The sequence below is a fragment of the Panthera pardus genome, unplaced genomic scaffold, assembly GCF_024362965.1.
Source record: "Panthera pardus isolate Hobbes unplaced genomic scaffold, ASM2436296v1 HiC_scaffold_25, whole genome shotgun sequence".
Lineage (NCBI taxonomy): Eukaryota > Metazoa > Chordata > Mammalia > Carnivora > Felidae > Panthera > Panthera pardus.
The window spans coordinates 22,931,665-22,949,896 of record NW_026526821.1 but is presented as its reverse complement, the minus strand read 5'-3'; the positions used below and the strand labels follow the sequence as shown (position 1 = coordinate 22,949,896).

The 18,232-nt window shown below is 52.0% G+C and overlaps 1 protein-coding gene across 1 annotated transcript in view; it reads left to right on the top strand.

Moving 5' to 3' along the window:
* DLGAP4 (DLG associated protein 4) overlaps window positions 1–18,232 on the top strand; it is a 198,111-nt gene that overhangs the window by 102,124 nt on the left and 77,755 nt on the right. The window contains 3 exon segments of the mRNA XM_019458589.2: window positions 10,924–11,995; window positions 14,684–14,925; window positions 17,235–17,349. Of these exon segments, the coding sequence (XP_019314134.1) occupies window positions 10,997–11,995; window positions 14,684–14,925; window positions 17,235–17,349 (1,356 nt within the window). The 5' untranslated portion in view covers window positions 10,924–10,996.

Sequence of the window (18,232 nt, the reverse complement as noted above, 5' to 3'; positions counted from 1 at the left end):
AAGGGAACTGGGTAAAGTGATTCTATGGGTTTTGACTCTGTGGTTCTGCCTCTATCGTCCCTTTGTTCTGTGGGTCTAGGCCTGTGTCCTTCTGTTTTTTCCATATCTACCACACAAAGATGAGCACTGGGGGCAGGGCTGGGGCAAGGTTGGTCTGTGACCTCTGGAGCCTCAGCTGAGCCTAGGCAGGTTTAAATGGGGTGTGGTGTCAGAGAGGCCTGGAAGCAGCCTGTCACCACAGAACCCCTCAGCCCCAAATCTGTGCCCCTCGGAGTTCACCGTCAGGATGGGCAGCACAGGAATTCAGCTTCAAGCAGAGGAGGAAGCCCTTGCTCTGAGGACAGTGGCGACAATGTCGGCCACATGTCCTGAGCAGCTGGAGCCATTGCCTGCCATCTTATTGACCAACAACCAGTTGATTGAATGTTACGCTTTTCAAACAGTTGCTATGGACACAGACTTAGGCTGGGAGCAATATGGACCTTGAATTCATCAGCATAACAGAGCTGTCATAGATGAAAAGGATCCTGGAACCTCAGCCTTGTGGGCAAAGCCATGGAATGTGGCCTCAGGAGTCAGATTGATTCACACCAGGGCCCACCCTCCCCCCTTCAGCTAAGGGGCCTAGGGCAATTGACTTTAGCCATTTGAGGTGCTTTTTCTCGTGGGCTTATTACTTATTTCTGCATTAAAAATTATACAAACACTTGCCAGTGGCTGAAAACAATAAATGTGTATTATCTCACATAGTTTCTAAGAGTCGGGGACCCAGGAGCAGCCTCAGTGGGTGGTTCTAGCCCAGCGACTCTCGTGAGGTTCCAGTCAAGTTGTTGGCCTGGGCTGTTCTCATCCCAGGTCCTAACTGGGGGCTTAGGATTTGCTTCCAAGATGGCTTGTCACAAGGCTCTGCAGTTAGTGCTGGCTGTCGGCAGGCCTCAGTTCCTCCCCATGTGGACCTCTCCTTAGGGCTGCTTAGTGTCCTTACAACATGGTGGCTGGCTTCCCCCAAGGCTGGTGATCCAAGAGAGCAAGGCAGTGTCCATTCTGACCTACCTCAGAAGTCATACTCGGTCATTTTCACAATATCCTACTGGTTATCTAGTCAACCCTGACTCGTCTTGCGGCAGGGGAGTGGCAAGGGATGCATACACAGGAACATGACTTCCAGGAGATGGGGATCATTGGGGTGCATTTGGAGCCTGACTACCAGAGCGTACTGCTCATCCCCACCAGGAGAGCTGCAGTGAGGATTAAATGAGTTCACATATGGGAAGCACCTAGTATACAGTAAGCACTCAGTAAATGATCGCTATGATTAGCTGGAGCTGAAGACTCGCCATCCTGGAGCTGCCTCACTGTCTTCATCATTTCAAGGCATATCTCAAGACCTTCTGCCAGTTTTTGATTTAGCAAAAGCTGCATAAGCCTCTCCTGTGTCCAGACCCAATGCTGGGTGCTAGTGACACAACAGTGACAAAGACCCTGTCCCTACTGTTCCAAACTCTGTCACACCTAAATCTGGGTGATGCAGCAGAGGGCTGGCAGGTGAGGTGCTGCTCCTGATGGAGGTCAGGGCTGGCCTCTCTGCAGAGGTAGCCTGTGCACTGAGACTTGATGAAGCAAAGGACTAGTCATGTGGTGTTAAGGGGGACAGAGCATTTCTGACACACAGGCAGGGCAAGAGCCCCAAGATGGGAGTTAATGACCTGTGTTCAAGGAACAGGATGGAGGCCCGAGGGAGTAGGGCAGGAAATGAGGTTGGAAAAGCAAGAAGAAACAAGATGAGTAAGAAGATTGGCTTTTAGTCTAAGGGCCATGGGAGTCTTGTCGTCTGGGTGAGAGACGATGGGGGCCTGACCCTAGGCAGGGCTGCGAGGGTGGGACTCTGGAATATCTTGAAGGTGGAGTGTTTTGAAGCGTTTGCTGTTTGATGGGGTATAGGGGTAGGAGAAAGTGGAGTCAAGGATGATCCTGAGGTTTCTGACCTGAGTGAGCAGGAGGATGGTGTTGTCATGAGCAGAATTGGGATAGACTGTGGGAGGAACAGGTTGGGGTGGGTGGGAGATCAAGCATTCGATTTTGGACCTGTCAGACATCCAGGGCAAGATGTCAGGGAGGCAGAGATAGGTGTCTGGTGTTTGAGAGAGACTGGCGGAAGAAGTAAATTTAGGAGTTGTCAGATATAGGTGGTGTTTAAAGCCATGAGTCTGGATGAGATCAGCAGGAGAGAGAGGGTAGAGAGAAGCAAAGAGCACCCAGTTCCTCTAGCACTCAGAGGTCAGAGGAGGAGAAGCCAGCAAGAGATAGTGCAGGTGTGGCAAGGAATAGAGGAGGAGAATGGGAGGGGCACCCAGAGATGAAGTCACAGTGTAACACAGCCTACCTCCACCTCCATCCCTGCCCCAGGCAATACCAAGGCCCTGGAGACTCCATAGAACCATTCTTCCTTCTCCTTCCACACTTCCCTTCATGCCTATGGCAGTGGCTATGTCCTCCGTGGACTGCTGTGAACATCCCCAGAATGTTCTACCATTCCACCCACATCATTTCCAGCCTTTCATCACTTGGCTCACCCTCCCATGCCCTGCTCTAGTTCTCTATCTCTTAACCACAGGGTTCAGCATTGAAGAGAACTATCCCCTCCCTTCATTTCGACTGTCGATCTCTGTTAACTCAATCTTAGACAAAACCAGCCTTGCTGGTACCACCAAATACAGAAGATATAAGTAGGAAATAGCAAGGGATTTGGGCTGGTTAAGGGGAGGCTCTGTCAAGAGGGGAAGTGGGCTTGTTAATGTGGGGGTTTGGGGTTACATCAGCAAGGGTCTTGACTGCCTCACCAAGGAATTTGAACTGAGGAGAGAAGAGGATCCACAGAAGGTCCTAGATTAGGGAAATGATGCAATCAGGTGAGTTTTGCTTCAGGAAGAGTCATGCTGGGTTCCATTCCTGGCCTCGTCCCTAATTAAGCTCACAGGCCAACTCAGGCTCCAGAATGAGCTGGGGTAGGGCAGGGAGCCCCCACTGTGTGCAGATGAGGGTAGTGACAGCAGACACGGTTGCACCACAGAGCAGGGAGTGTTCCCAGGGAGGCAGCAGCTCCGCTGGTTCCTTCATGTTTCCGTGAGGGCAATGAGGCTTATATTAATGAGAGATAATTATGGGCACCCGGATGGGCCTAAGTATAGCTCAGAGACAAAGGCAGCGTGAGGCAGCCAGCTGCTTCCCCGGCAAGGCCGAGGCCTGCCTATTTTAAGACCTCCCCAAGGTGAGGCTCCTGCCACCCCTGGGCGTTGGGTGGCTGATGGGCTGGTACCCAGTGTCCCAGGAACTCTGACCAAGAGTGTTCAAAGGGAATCAGCATGACCAGATGCCCACATAACCCTCACTCAAACCCCCGCTGCCTAGAGGTGGAAACTGAGGCCCGGAGTGACCAGTCCAAGGTTGCAGCAAGAGCAGAGCCAGGATTTGAATGCAGGTACAGGTGCCTGCACTTGCCATGATGCTATGTAGCGTCTCTGTACTGGAAGCATTGGCCTGTCCCCAGGAAGTGCAATGAGGTGAGGAGGGGAGTATGACTGATGTTTATTGAGCCCTAAGTGCCAGATGCTTCCCATATGATATCACAATTAATCCTCATGCTATTCTTGAAAAGTAAGGATCCTCTTCCCCATGTTATTGAAGAGGAAACCGAGGCCTAGGGGGAGTGATTAAATTGCCGAATGTCCCTCGGAGAGGAGGGAAAGCAGTAGAACCCAGTTACGTCCTGTCTTAGGGTCAGGTTCCCCAGGAAACTGACTCTGAGGTGAGGAGCACAGGATTGGGCAGAGGGAGGAGTTGAATGGAGATGTAGTTACAACAAAGGCCTCTGCTGATCCCATGGGCAGCTCTGGAGCTGGGGTGGCCCTTCAGGGTTGTTCTGAATTGGGCAAGAGGGTCAAGCTTTGGTGCCTGCACATCAACCAGTTACTGGCTGCTGGCTGCTCTGAGAAGGAGTGTAACCTTGGGTAAGGCATCTCCCTTTAGCTGAGAGCAAGTGCTAGTAGGTACCAGGTACCCCGTGTGAACTGTAAGCAGCCAGTTCTCTTGGCAGCTGGAGATGTAAGTGCCTCAATCGTGGGCAGCCATCATAGTTTCCACTACGTGTCCATCTCCAGATTGTTTCTCGTTCCTCTGTCCCCCAGATGAGTAGAACCAGTCCTTGCCCACAAGGAGGTTGTGGGAACATGGACTCATTATAGAACTGACAGGCCAGGGGATGCTGGGGGGAAGGGAGGACATCAGTGCTAATGAGCAAGGAAAGGGTGAGTGGCTAGCCTAGGGAAAGTTGAAAAATACTACCTATTTAAAAGCTGTAGGGAGGGGCACCTGGGTGGCTCAGTTGGTTAAACGTCCCACTCTTGATTTCCACTCAGGTCATGATCTCACGGTTTGTGAGTACGAGTCCTGCCTCAAGCTCTGTGCTGACAGCATGGAGCCTGCTTGGGATTCTCTCTCTACCCCTCCCCTGCACCTGCGCACACACACACACACACACACACACTCTCTCTCTCTCTCTCTCTCTCTCTCTCTCTCTGCTCTCTCTTACTCAAAATAAATAAATATTTAAAAACACACACACAAAAACTTAAACCTATAGGGACAGAACGGGAGAAGACAGTTGCAAATCATATATCTGATAAGGGTTTAATATCCAGAATATATAAAGAACTCCTACAACTCAACCACAAAAGTGACAAATCATCCAATTTTAAAATGAGTGAAAGTCTTAAATAGACATTTCTCCAAAGAAGATATGCAAATTGCCAATAAACACATGAAAAAATGCTCAACATCATTAGTCATCAGGGAAATGCAAATCAAGACCACAATGAGATACCAATTCATACCTACTAAGATGGGTATAATTTAAAAAAAAAAAAAAAGCAAAATAACTTGGTGAGGAGGTAGAGAAATTGGAACCCATACATTACTGTTAGGAATGTAAAATGGTGGGGCCACTGTGGGAAACAGTTTGGGATTTCCTCAAAAAGTTAAACAGAATTTTAAAACATGTTTTTAAAGGTGGGGGGTGCCTGGGTGGCTCAGCTGCCAGGGGCCAGGAGAAGGATGGAGCAGGGACTGCTCATTGGGGACTGGATTTTCTTTTGGGTTACGAAAATATTTTGGAACTATATGGAGGTAGTGGTTACACAGCACTGTGAATGTACTGAATGTCACTGAATTATACACTTTAAAATGACTAATATTATGTTATGTGATTTTCACGTCAGTTTTTTTAAAAAGAGGAGAAAAAAAACCTGTGGGGAAATAAAATCTGTGAGATGCAGCCAAATAGGTACTCAGGGGGAAATGTCTAGCCTTTCCAATGACACATTTATTAGAATATAAAAGATCATAAAATCAGTGAATTAAGTTTCCAACTAAAAAATGTGGGCAAGACATTAGAAGAGAGTATCTTGGACCCCAGCTTTAATAGGGGGAGATGGAGGAGATTTCTTCCTGGAGGTGCATTTGAAGTTCTAGAACTATACTGTCCAATACGGTAGCCACTTGCCACATGTGGTATTTAAATTTAAGTTAATTAAAATTAAAAATTCAGCTCCTCAGTTGCACTAGCTCCATTTCAAGTGCTCTATAGCCCATGTGGCTTAGTGGCCACCATTTTGGACAGAACAGATCCAGGGGACAATGTATCATAAATTAGCAAGCAAGGAACATGTGAGAGTTTCCAAGAGCAATGAGAACTATGAAGAAAATCCAGGAAGGCAATGACATTGGTTGGCATGGGGAGAAGGGGACAGGGACGAAGCTGGAGAAACCGGCAGAAACTAGACCATGCTGGGCCTTTGCGACCTCCACTCTGCTGAGGCACCTCCTCATGCTGTCCCACCCTCCTCACACTCTGTTTCTCAGCTGGCAATCTTGGCCTCTTCCACTGTAGACCAGGAGGGTCAGGGGGCTGGGGCCTGGGTTGAGTCAAGAAATCCAGATAACAGGCCTGGAGTGGCCTTGCTGTGAGAACTTAAGTTGTCCCTTCCCCAGGCTGACACTCTTTAGCACCAGTAAGCCACGTGGCTGGAGCTGAGGGTTAGAGGTCTCCAGAGACTATCTCTCCAACGGCCTTGAATGCCAAGCTCAGGAGTCAAGCATTTGTCCCAAGAGCCAAGAGGAGCCACTGAAGAGGAAGAACACTATTGCTTTGACATTTTAGCAATATCATTCCAGCCGCAGTTTGGAACCTGAATAGTAGGAGTTTTAGAGTGGACACAGAGAGACCAGGGAGAAGGCTGTACAGATTTCCAGGTGAGGGGTGGGAGTGACATAGGCAGAGGATACAGAGAGGAGACGGCATCAGGGTACATAACTGAGGCAGAATCACTGTGACTCAGTGATTATCATAGCTGGGGTTTCCCAGAAGCATGCCCGAGACAAAGATTCAAGTGCAAGTACTTCATTTGGAAACAGGCAGCACAGCGTGGAAGGGAAGAGGTAAGTCAGGGAAGGGGAGGTAGCCAATGAAGAGAGTGACCACTGCAAGCAACTGGAGCTCAGTGCCACTGGGCAGCTCCAGGAGTCAGTGTAGAGCCCATTCCTCTGTTGTCCCACCTGAGGAGTAGAGGAGCTGGGGTATTTATACACCAGCTCTCCAACACTGGTTGAGAGTTGTAGCTAGATTGGGGGAGGGGAGGTTGTTAAGACTGTGGCAATTCCTGCCAGCCACATGTGGGCAGAACAGGCTCCAGCTGCTAGAGAAAGCTCCCCTGCTTCCCACAGGGATGCAGATGTTGCTGGTTGGGATTCAGTCTGTTGGGCACCACAGTGATGAGTCCATGGGAGATATGGGCAAGCACCCACAGCCACTGCTATAGTGATCAGTTGGATGGGAGGCCAGTATCTGTCAGGCTCTTTGTTGAAAGATACAGAAACCCAACTCAGACTAAGCAAAAAGTCTCTTGACTCCAATATCTGAGACTTAAGCAAGATTTTTTGACAAAAGACTCCAGGCTGACATCTGACAAGCACAGCAGCCCTCTTTCTGAAGAGTAAGATACATCTTCCTGAATAATCCAGCCATAATCCCAGGACCAACTCTCATTGGCTAGCAAAGATCCCGTTTCCATCTCTGAGCCAATCAGTACTCAAGGATGAAGGGCTGATAGGTTAGACCTGGGTCATGTGTCTACTCCTGGGGTTCTGGGACAGGGCTGGTTCCACCTAGACTGTAGGAAGTGAGACAGGGGTGGAACCATTTTCAGGCACAGCAGAGATTGTTACTAGGGGAAGGACATAGAAAGTCAGAAGAGGGAAGAATTTAAGGAGATGCCCAGGTGTGTGTCATGAGCCCCCATTGGGTTATGTCAAAGCATTTTACTGATGTGGGGACACTATGTGCCCATCCAGAGCCCTGGGAGGCACTGGCATTTAAGGTGGAGTAGAAGGACAGACATGCGGGCCCAGAAGTCAGAGAAAGAGACTCTTTTTTTTTTAATTTTTAAAAAAATTTTTATATTTATTTTTGAGACAGAGAGAGACAGCATGAATAGGGGAGGGACAGAGAGAGAGAGACACAGAATCTGAAGCAGGCTCCAGGCTCTGAGCTGTCAGCACAGAGCCCAACGCGGGGCTCAAACCCACAAAATGTGAGATCACGACCTGAGCCGAAGTCAGATGCTCAACCAACTGAGCCACCCAGGCATCCCAGAAAGAGACTCTTTTAACATGAGGGCCTAGTCACAGGAAGGAAAGAAGTTTAGAGGTCACTTGTGATCATTAAATTGTCTATCTGGTCTCTAGAGGTCTCCCTGAGGGTGGCAGCCCCCACTCTCTCTTCTGTAACCCTAGTGGCACCTCCAAGGCAGGGACCCAACCACCCCAAATAGCCAGGTGAGGAGCCTCATCAGTCAAGACCACCACCAGTCTTGGGCCAGGGTTTGTGCCCCAGGGAATGAGCACACGCCAGCACTTCACAATTCACCAAGCACTTGCCCACACCTTCCTTCACCTCTTCGTCTTGACCCCACTTGACAAACACACAGTCTGAGGCTTAGGGAGGTAGGCATGGTTCTGGGCTCATATGGTCCTGTTGGGGCAACTCAGGATTGTGAAATTGAAGCCAACTTCTCCCTGGGAGGGCTGGAGAAGATGCACTGGGCTAAGAGAACTAAGTGTTGTGTGCACTTCTGGGGCAGTGCTCTGCCACTGTCTTCTGCTCCTGATGACCAGCCCTCTCCACCTCCAACATTTCTGGGGCATCAGGCCCCTGCCAAGCCAGCGAGCCAGCAGGGCTGTGTTTGCAAATAGCACTCTCAGTTTTCAGTATCATTGTCCTTAGCTGAGTGGGCATCAAGGACATATTGCTACACAGTTCTCCAGCTGGAGAGCCAAGGAGGCTGGCCCCTGAGCCCAGGGATCACTATGGCCCTCAGGGGATGCAAGGAAGCCAAGAAAAGGCTGGGGGGCAGGAGGGATATAGGGGTGGTTTTGCCTGAAATTGTCTTCAAGAGGAGGTTTGCCCGGAGGGAGCCACTGCTGCCTAGAGTGGAGGGGGACCCTTGACTGTCTGGAACACTGACAGGTGGCTGGCATCCAAGTTACCTCTTTTGCCTTGGCGAGAACAGCCTCTCCTAGCTTTGGTTTCCCCATGTGTAAAATGGAGATCATGGTCCCTCACCTCATGTGGCCATTGTGAAGATATGGTGAAGATAATGAAGATAAAGATGTCAGTCTGAGGACTTCCTCTCCAGCTTGGGGATAAATGTTCTCACCAACCACCTGGTGGAAGCAGAGATGTTTCCAAGGGGCTACTCAGCCACAAGGACTGTCATGACAGTGCTCTGGCCTCCAGGGTGGGGTCCATCAGGCTCCTAGAGGCAAGGAGGGTCTCTGGCAGGAAGGGGGAGATTCTGAGCCAGGAGGACCCTGCAAAAGTCTCGGGGCTTAGGAAAGCTTAGGGCATAGTTGGTCATAAAATGGCTAGGTCCAAGAAAATAATCCTCAGATTCTCGAGGGCTGGGGGCCAGCCAGCTCCAGGTGACAGTTGCAAGACAGCTCTGCAGAGGAATAGGAAGAGCTGTGGGTCCCACACTGCCCCAGACGCTGGATCCACTGTGTGATCTTGGGGAACTTCTTGCCCTCTAAGGGTCCCAGTTTCCCCATCTATATGATGGAGGTTTCACCTAGGCCAGTGTTTTTCATGCAGTGTTTGGTGGGATCTGGAATTTGCCTTAAGAGCTGCTCTGAGGGGTGAGAGGGAGTCTCAGACACCAGAACCCATGCTTGGTGTATTAGTTTCTATGGCTGCTGTAACAAATTTCTAAAACCTAGTGGCTTAAAACAACACAGATTTATTATCTTACAGTCCTAGAGGTCATAAGTCTAAAATGGGTCACAGGGCTGCCTTCCTTCTGGAGGCTGTAGAGGAGAATCTGACTCCTTGCCTCTTCTGTCTTCTATAGGCTGCCCATATTCCCTGGCTCGTGACCCCACATCACTCTGACCTCTGCTTCCATCATGATACTTTCTTGCTCCCCTCTTAAAAAGACCCATGTGATTAGGCTATATCCCTCCAGATAATCCAGGATAACCTCCCCATCTCAAGATTGTTAATCATATCTGCAAAGGGCCTTTTAACATGTAAAATAACATAATCATAGGTATGGGGGATTAGGACGTGGGCAACTTTGGGAGCGATCATTCTGCCTACCACTCTTGGCTTCAGCCAGAGCCTGGCCACTCTGACCTGGCCCACCCCTCCAAGAGCTCTATCCCCACTGCCCTTGTCCTCACTTGCTCTGTTCCAGCCACACTGATTACTTTCAGATACTCCGCACGCCGAGCACACAGTCCACGGCAAGCCTTGGGACTCCTCTGAGTAGAGCTGGTGGTGGGGCCAGGGCTCAGAAACCTCACTAACTCCCCTCCGGGAAGACTGAGGCCCAGAAAGGAAAGGTACTTGCCTAAGTTTGAGACTGGTATTTCCTGCATGGTCCTGGATGGAAGATCTAACCAGTCCAACTGCCCTGTTTTACAAATGGGGAAACTGGGTCATAGTGGTTCCACTTAAATGCCACCCTCAACCAAGGCCTTGTCCTGTCCACCCAGTCCTGAGGGCCAGCCAGGCTGACCATCATTGATTCATCCCAGTTGGAAATGATGTGCTAATGGGCTTATTGGCTTCTGTGATGTTGGAGCCTCTAGCACCTAGCGCAGAAGTCACACTTGGTAGACATCTGTTGAGGGACAGAGCAGGTTTTTATAGAGGGTCTATTTTTGATGTAAGAATCCTCTGCTAAAGTAAGAGTTGGACAGTACTGCCCTCAGACCCAGGTGAGACAGGCCCTATCCTGGACCCCACTCTTTAGAAGGCTCCTCCTGGGGGGGGGGGGGGCGCGGGTGGCTCAATGGGTTGAATGTCCGACTTCAGCTCAGGTCATGATCTTGAGGTCTATGAGTTCAAGCCCCACATCAGGCTCGCTGCTGTCAGTGCAGAGCCCATTTTGGATCCTCTGTTCCCTTCTCTCTGCCCCTCCCCTGCTCACTCTCTCCCTCTCTCTCTCTCTCTCTCAAAAATAAATAAACATTAAAAAAAACAGAAGGCTTCTCTGGCCCTCTTACAGCTGTGTTCTTCCTTATAGGCAAGAATGTTCAGGGGCCAAGGGGACATGCTCACTCAGAGCCATACTCTGGATACTGGGGACCCTGGAATTCCCTACCCAAATGAGCTCAGGCCTGCTTCCAGGGCCAGCATGGGATCTTGTGGGCCTCCATTTGTATTCTTGTCCTCCACCCCAAAATGTTAAGGGTAGGCCAAGAGTCTTCAGTAATCCTCCCAGTCCTGATATCTGTGGGGGTCTGGAGGACACTCCTGGAACCCTGTCCCCTCCAGATTCAGCTGATTATTCTCTGTCTTCTCTCCCTCAGGACAGCTGCCGCCCGGGAGAGGCAACCCGGGCGCCCCACTAGGGCGACGGCCCCTGCCCCGAGGGCTGGGATCATGAAAGGCCTCGGTGACAGCCGCCCCCGCCACCTCTCCGACAGCCTGGACCCACCACATGAGCCCCTGTTTGCAGGGCCTGACCGCAACCCCTATCTGCTATCGCCCACGGAGGCCTTTGCCCGCGAGGCTCGCTTCCCTGGCCAGAACGCTTTGCCTGGGGATGGTCTCTTCCCACTCAACAACCAGCTGCCGCCTCCAAGCAGCACCTTTCCCCGCATCCACTATAACTCCCACTTCGAGGTGCCGGAGGAGAGCCCCTTTCCCAGCCATGCCCAGGCCACCAAGATCAACCGGCTGCCCGCCAACCTCCTGGACCAGTTTGAGAAGCAGCTGCCCATCCACCGCGATGGCTTTAGTACGCTCCAGTTCCCCCGTGGTGAGGCCAAGGCCCGTGGTGAGAGTCCTGGCCGCATCCGCCACCTGGTCCACTCAGTCCAGCGGCTCTTCTTCACCAAGGCACCCTCACTGGAGGGCACGGCAGGCAAGATTGGTGGCAATGGCAGCAAGAAAGGTGGCCTGGAGGACGGCAAGGGCCGGAGGGCCAAGAGCAAGGAGCGGGCCAAGGCTGGGGAGCCCAAAAGGCGTAGCCGCTCCAACATCTCGGGCTGGTGGAGCTCTGATGACAACTTGGACGGCGAGAGTGGCGCCTTCCGCAGCAGTGGCCCAGCCTCTGGGCTGATGACGCTAGGGCGACAGGCGGAACGCAGCCAGCCACGCTACTTCATGCACGCCTACAACACCATCAGTGGGCACATGCTCAAAGCAGCCAAAAACACCACCACCGAGCTGACTGCCCCACCACCCCCTCCTGCACCCCCAGCTGCCTGTCCCAGCCTCGGGGTGGGCACTGACACCAACTATGTCAAGCGGGGCTCCTGGTCCACTCTGACCCTCAGCCACGCCCACGAGGTCTGCCAGAAGACCTCAGCCACCTTGGATAAGAGCCTGCTAAAGTCCAAATCCTGCCACCAGGGTCTAGCCTACCATTACCTGCAGGTGGGTCCCTGCCTGGGTTAGGGGTGGGGTGAGGACTGTGGGGAAGGCACCAGTTCTGAGAGCCAGCTGTACCACAGATTTACTTGGAAAGTCGCTTCACTCTGGGCCTCTGTGAGTAAACACTGTGAAATGGGTGTCTGGCAGTACCTGCTTAATAAGAGGATTCCTTCCACTGGTCACGCTTTCAGCAGACATTGATTAGGGTTCTTCTGAGCCCAGCCCAGAGTAGGAACGAAAACATGCACCTGCCCTCTAGAGGACAAATCTGGAAGCTGTGCCATCCATCCTCCTCACAGGACCAATTGCATAGCGTTCTAATCGCCAACTTCCTGCCTGCTGTCCGCACCAGACCATGGGCTCCTTGAAGACAGGGACCACATCTGATGCAGCTGTGTGTCCCTAAGGCCCAGGACAGGGTCTGGCAGAGAAGTAGTGCTCAGGAAATGTGAGAAGAGAGAAGGGTAGAGGAACAGATGGACATTTAAGTGAACAGAGCTAGAAATAGATGAGACAGAGCCCCGATTATCAGAATGCTGGGAGAGAATGATGCATAAACAGATAGTCATGTCAGTGTGAACAGAGTGTAATGGAGATCAGCATGGAGGGCTTCAGGAGGCCCTAACCCAGCTTCAGCTCAGGACTAACTTGCTTCTTTCAAATGTTAATGTTTATTCAGGCACTTATGCATCAACGGCACACTCCTGGAAAGTGGCAGAAGGCTCAGAGACATCTTTGTTGCTACACATCCCCTGGGGCTGTCAAGAGCAGGGCCAGTGGCTATGAACTGGGCACAGTTCCTGGGGGCAAAGCCCAAGCTTGGGTGGAGGTTACAGAAGCAGATTTCAATACCCACCAAGATGGAAGGGGCTGCTTCTGTAGGTAGTGAGTGCTTCATCCTGGGGGGTATGCCAGCACAGACCTGGTCCGCCTTTGGGAACACATTAGATGCATTTTGAAGCAGATGAACATCAAAGTCTGACAAAGCCCTGAGTTCTTGTCATTCTATATAAAAATTCCAAAGACAGAGACTATGGGGGGAAAAGCTATTTTTTTTCAATAGCAGGAAAATGAAATCTAGGCAGTATTTTATATATTTAAGGCTTTTGTGGTTTTCAATCCACTTCCTTAGTTTAGAAACATCAGAAAGGATGGTGTGTGACCTGGCTCTCTCTCAAAATGGTGTGGTTTGGTCTGATCATGTGAAAAGGCTTCAGAAACATCATGAAAGGATGGCCCTGCAGGCCCTGGGGTTTGTGCTGCCTGCTTGGGTCATGGGAAGTGGGTGGGGGGGATGCTGGGATAGCAACAGGTTTTAAGCAGGAATATAGAATGTCACCTTCCCAAGGGACAGATGGAGGTAGGGAAGATGGGAGATAGAATGTGCAGGCCCTAGTAACTGGCTGGGCAGTTAACTGGGGGTCAAATGGGACAGGGGAGAGTCCTGGGGTGGGAGTCCCAGACAGGAACTGTCCCTTAGCTGAGAATTGGCCACTGGCAGTACAGGCATCTAGAAGGATGTGGTGTCTGCGTAGGTGTGGTGATGCTGGGAGTGTGCATTTGTGCATGAGGTAAAGAATGGGTATGGTGTGGACACTGAGAAATGTTTCTTACCCGGACATCTGTGGTGAAGCGTATAGAGCCTAGAGAGGTTGTGCACTCTGTACATGTTGAGGCCAAGACACAGTGAAGTAGGGTCATGTTGCAGTGTGTCCACGGTGTAGTGGTTGCTTACTGTGTTTGTGAGGACGGGTGTGAGTATGCTCTGTGTTCACGCCGTGTACTTGTTTAGGGGCGGGCACGTGGCGAAGTGGAGGCTGTGGGGTGTGTCCTTGGTGAGATGGGTGTGTGGGGGAAGGTATGCTTGCTTGCTCTCTGAGATATGTGGACATGGCAGGGTGGGTGCACTCTGTGCTTGGGCTGAGGCTCTGCAGGCACTAAGATGTGTGTACTCTTTGATCATGAAGTGCACGTCCACTGTGTATACATGTCAGATGGGAAAACAGCCCTTTTTCCAGGTCACCACCTGGCTGCCAGACTCCCACAAGCCTCTCTGCACCCTGTGCCTTGGCTTACCCATCAGTGAGATACAGGATGTTGACTGGCTCCAAGAACCCTGCCTCCCTACTGATGTGCTGGTGTCATCTGAGCAGTCCTCCCTGCCCCCATCATAGGACAGGCTCTTGGTGCCAGGTCTGAGGACCTCTTTCTGGCCTGATGTTCTCATCCTTGTAGTGGGATCATAAACTATCCTCTGAGATAACAGAGTGAAGTGATAGGAACACAGTGGGTGCTCAGAATCGGGGAGCTGCAGTGGATACCATTGTGATCTTATAGGCTGGGCCGTTTGGCCGGGGCTCACCCAGCCTGGGATCCATGGAGAGAGAAATCTGAGGCCCGATAGGGGCAAGGATTTGCTTAAGGCCACACAGTGAAGCTGTGGCAGAGCTGTCTCTGGAACTTAAGTATCCTTCCCAGCCTGGGGCTCTGCCCTGCTGCCAGGTGGCTTCAAAGGCAGTACCCAGCATGGAAGGCCAAAACCCTCCGAGGTGGAGAGCCGGGGAGCTTCAGGGTCCGGAGCACCATTACCCAGGTGATGTGCCCGAGGCTGGGCGGCCGGCGGCGCGCTGAGGGTGTGCGCTGCCCCCCACCCCTCGCCACCCTCGCTGAGGCCTGTCCGCCCATCCTCAGGTGCCCGGCGGCGGCGGCGAGTGGAGCACCGCGCTGCTGTCCCCGCGCGAGGCGGACTCCGCGGCCGAGGGCCCCATACCCTGCAGGCGCATGCGCAGCGGCAGCTACATCAAGGCCATGGGTGACGAGGACAGCGACGAGTCCGGCGGCAGCCCCAAGCCCTCACCCAAGACGGCAGCGCGGCGCCAGAGCTACCTGAGGGCCACGCAGCAGTCGCTGGGAGAGCAGAGCAACCCCCGCAGGTGAGCGCTTTGCCCCGCCTCCTAGAGCCCCGCCCACAGGCAAGCGCCGCCCCCCGGAACGCCGAGTACCAGCCCCAGGACGTCTCCAAAGTCCTGCCTCCGGGGAGCCCCGCCCACAGGCTAACTTGCCCTTTTGGGAGCCCCTACCGCTCGTGAGCTCTTCCTTCCCTGGGAAAGCGTCCTTCGCTCTCACGGGCTCCGCACACGGGCAAGGCTAGTCCCTAGATGAGCTCCTCACAAGTACGTCCCACTCTTGGGAACCTCGCTTTCCTCCGCTACGGGCCCCTAGGAAAGTCCCACCCCATAGGCGAATCCTGCCGTACAGCCAAAGATCCGGGTGAACCCGGGCTCCCAAAGATCCAGGCCCCCTGGGTTAGCCCTCTCCCAGAGATCGTCATCCTTAGGTTAGCCCTGCATTTGATAAGGTGACTCTGGAGAACGCTGTCATTTGTTGAACCACCCCATAAGCCCCCAACAGTTAAGTCCCGACCACAGGTGAGCCTCATCCTTTGGTAAACAATAAGGAGAATCTCTCTAGAGTGGCCCAGGTAAACCCTGCCCACAGGAGTCACATGCCCAGGTGAGTTACACTCCCACAGGAGAACTGTGCTAGGGAACCCTCTTCTTCAGGTTAGGAGAACCCTGCCCTTAGTGGGCCCACCACTTGTACCGGCAAGACTGACCAGGGAAGGCCAGAGACCCCTCTGCCCTTGCCCCTGTAATTCATGCATGTGGTGAGCTCCAAGACTGAGGAGGTGGATATATCCCTAAGTCAAAGGGAGATAGATAACCTTCACCTGTCCCATCACCCTGCCTAGAATTCCACCATTTGAGCTCCATCCTGTTGCTTTAAGACTTGGAAGAATTAATGAAAGTGTGAACAAATGAGATGCATGCACACAGAAAGCAACAATTAAAATGTTAGATGTGAGGCCTTCACATGCAGAAGTTACCATGGGAATCAGAACAGAAAAGGGGGGGGGGGAGTTACAGAAAAGCCCATCACTAAGTGCAAACCAGGTAAAACTTAGTAGAGCAGTTTTAGAGTCCTTTGAGGAAAAGAGACTAAAGCAAGTCAGAAACAAAAAGAAGAGTTAAAGGAAACAAGCTTAGTTCTTCAACTACTAGGGGCGTGAGCCAAGGCTTCTGGGAAGACTTTGACAGAGGGAAGAAAGCAGTAACGTAGCACTGATGCAGGGAGGGGCAGTGGCCTCAGAGAAGCCAAGTCTCCTTGGGACAGGGATTTGCTTAAGGGGTGCACAGTGGGACAGAAGGCAAGGAATGGTCTCCAGGTGGGAATTCAGGACACCATTGTCCAGTCCCAGGTCTGTCCCTCTCTGAGTCTCAGTTTCCCCATCTTTAAGTGAGGGGGTTAAGCTGGATGATCTCTGAGACACTTTCTAGTACTGAGATCCCACAGCTCCGTGAATGACCAATGGGCACTGAGGTGGGAGAGGTGGACAGGACCCAGGTAGAGACCTTGAATGAGAGGGAATTAAATAATACAATAGTAGCAATAGTTACGGGCACCATCTGTTAGCACTTGCTGTACTCTGGGCTCTTTACCTGCCCCAGTGCACTTTAATCTGCATTACTGAATCCTCAAGCAGGCAGGCACATTGTCATCCCCACTTTATAGGTAAGGAAACTGAGACATAGGCAAGGGGTTATGATTGCCCACGGTCACCCAGTGAGGAAGTTGGATTCCAATCCAAGCTCATCTGTGTTAAGGCCTGAGCTGTTGGGTGCTTGAATCTTCACCCCAGAGCAGTGGTGAAGGAGGAACCCAGGGTCAGATAGATGTGAGAAAAATTGAAGAGCCAGGGCCATGGGAAGTGGTGAGTCTTTGGGAGGCTGGTGGAAGCCATCTGGATATCATGTGGAAACTGATATCTGGAACCATCTGGAAACTGATGCCCTTTGGGCAGTTCTAGCCTGAAATCAAGGCTCTGAGCCTTGACCTACCTACTCCATCCAGCCACTGAACTGGGCTGGTATGCTCTGCCTTGGGTTTGAGATGGTCAAAAGTGAGCTTGTGCTGCCACCTTGCGGCTGCAGCAGACATGACAGGTGGGGACCACCTGCACACTCCAGATGCAAGCCTCCAAAAGCTGGGAGCTCTTCCCATGCTCCTTGACCCTGACACCCACCTACTGTCCTTCACTCACCAACACTACACAGGCTGGCAGTGACTTCCATTTTTCCCTCTGCCACTGGATGACCTTGGCCAGTCTTTTCCCCTTTGGGCCTCAGTTTCCCAGGCTGAACAATGGGTGTGCTGAGCCCTGTCTGCCCCCCACCCTCACCAGGAGTCTGGACCGCCTGGATTCAGTGGACATGCTGCTGCCCTCCAAGTGTCCGAGCTGGGAGGAGGACTACAATCCCGTCAGCGACAGCCTCAACGACTCCAGCTGCATCAGCCAGGTGAGGGTAGTGGGTAGCCAGATGGTCAGTGGGTGTGAGAGCTCTCACCCAAGAGGACAGACATCCAGGATCAGCCCCTGTTGAGCAGTCCCCAGATGTCCGCACTGTGCTTCTGTTTGGTCTTTGTTCCTGAAGCTGCCTGTGTATGTATGTCTGCCCCACTGACTGTCCTGTGCCTGGAGAGCAGTCACAGGGCCTGGCATTGCATGAACTAAGCTGAGAGCCCTGAGGGAGGGACCACACCACTGCTATAGACCCAGGAGCCCTGAAGAGAGGTAACTGGAAACGTGGGTTTGAGTCCCAGTCTTGTCACTGATAGTATGAACCCAGGACAAGTCACTCCCTCCCTGAACCTCAGTTTCCTGATTTACCACAGAAGGGTGACAATTCCTATCTCAAAGGTTGTGAGGAATTAATGAGATAATGAATGTAGTGTTCTCAGAAAAGGGTGCCTAACTTTATGGTTATTATTGTTATTTTGCTGTGTGACCTTGAGTAAGTTGCTTCTCTACTCTGGACCTCCAAGGCCCACCGGCTCAGTGGAAAGTTGGACTTCCAGGGTCCAGACACCTCTGCCACTAACAGCAATAAGCATACTGTGCTGTACTTTTTCATTCTCATAACCACCAACTCCTTGAACCCTCACAGCCACCTCCGGGGGTGGATGTGCTTATTACTTATATCCCCATTTCACAGATGAGGAAACTGAGGCTCAGATAAGTGAGGCCACACAGCAAGGAGAAGGCAAAGCTGGGCAGGGATCCGGGGCTGTCAGACCTAGACCCGGACCCCAGCCTCTGACATATGCACAGCACTTTAGGGTTTCCAAAGGGAGGATCAGCTAAGTTTCAAGGGCTCCCCGCATGGTGTGGATGGGGAGGTG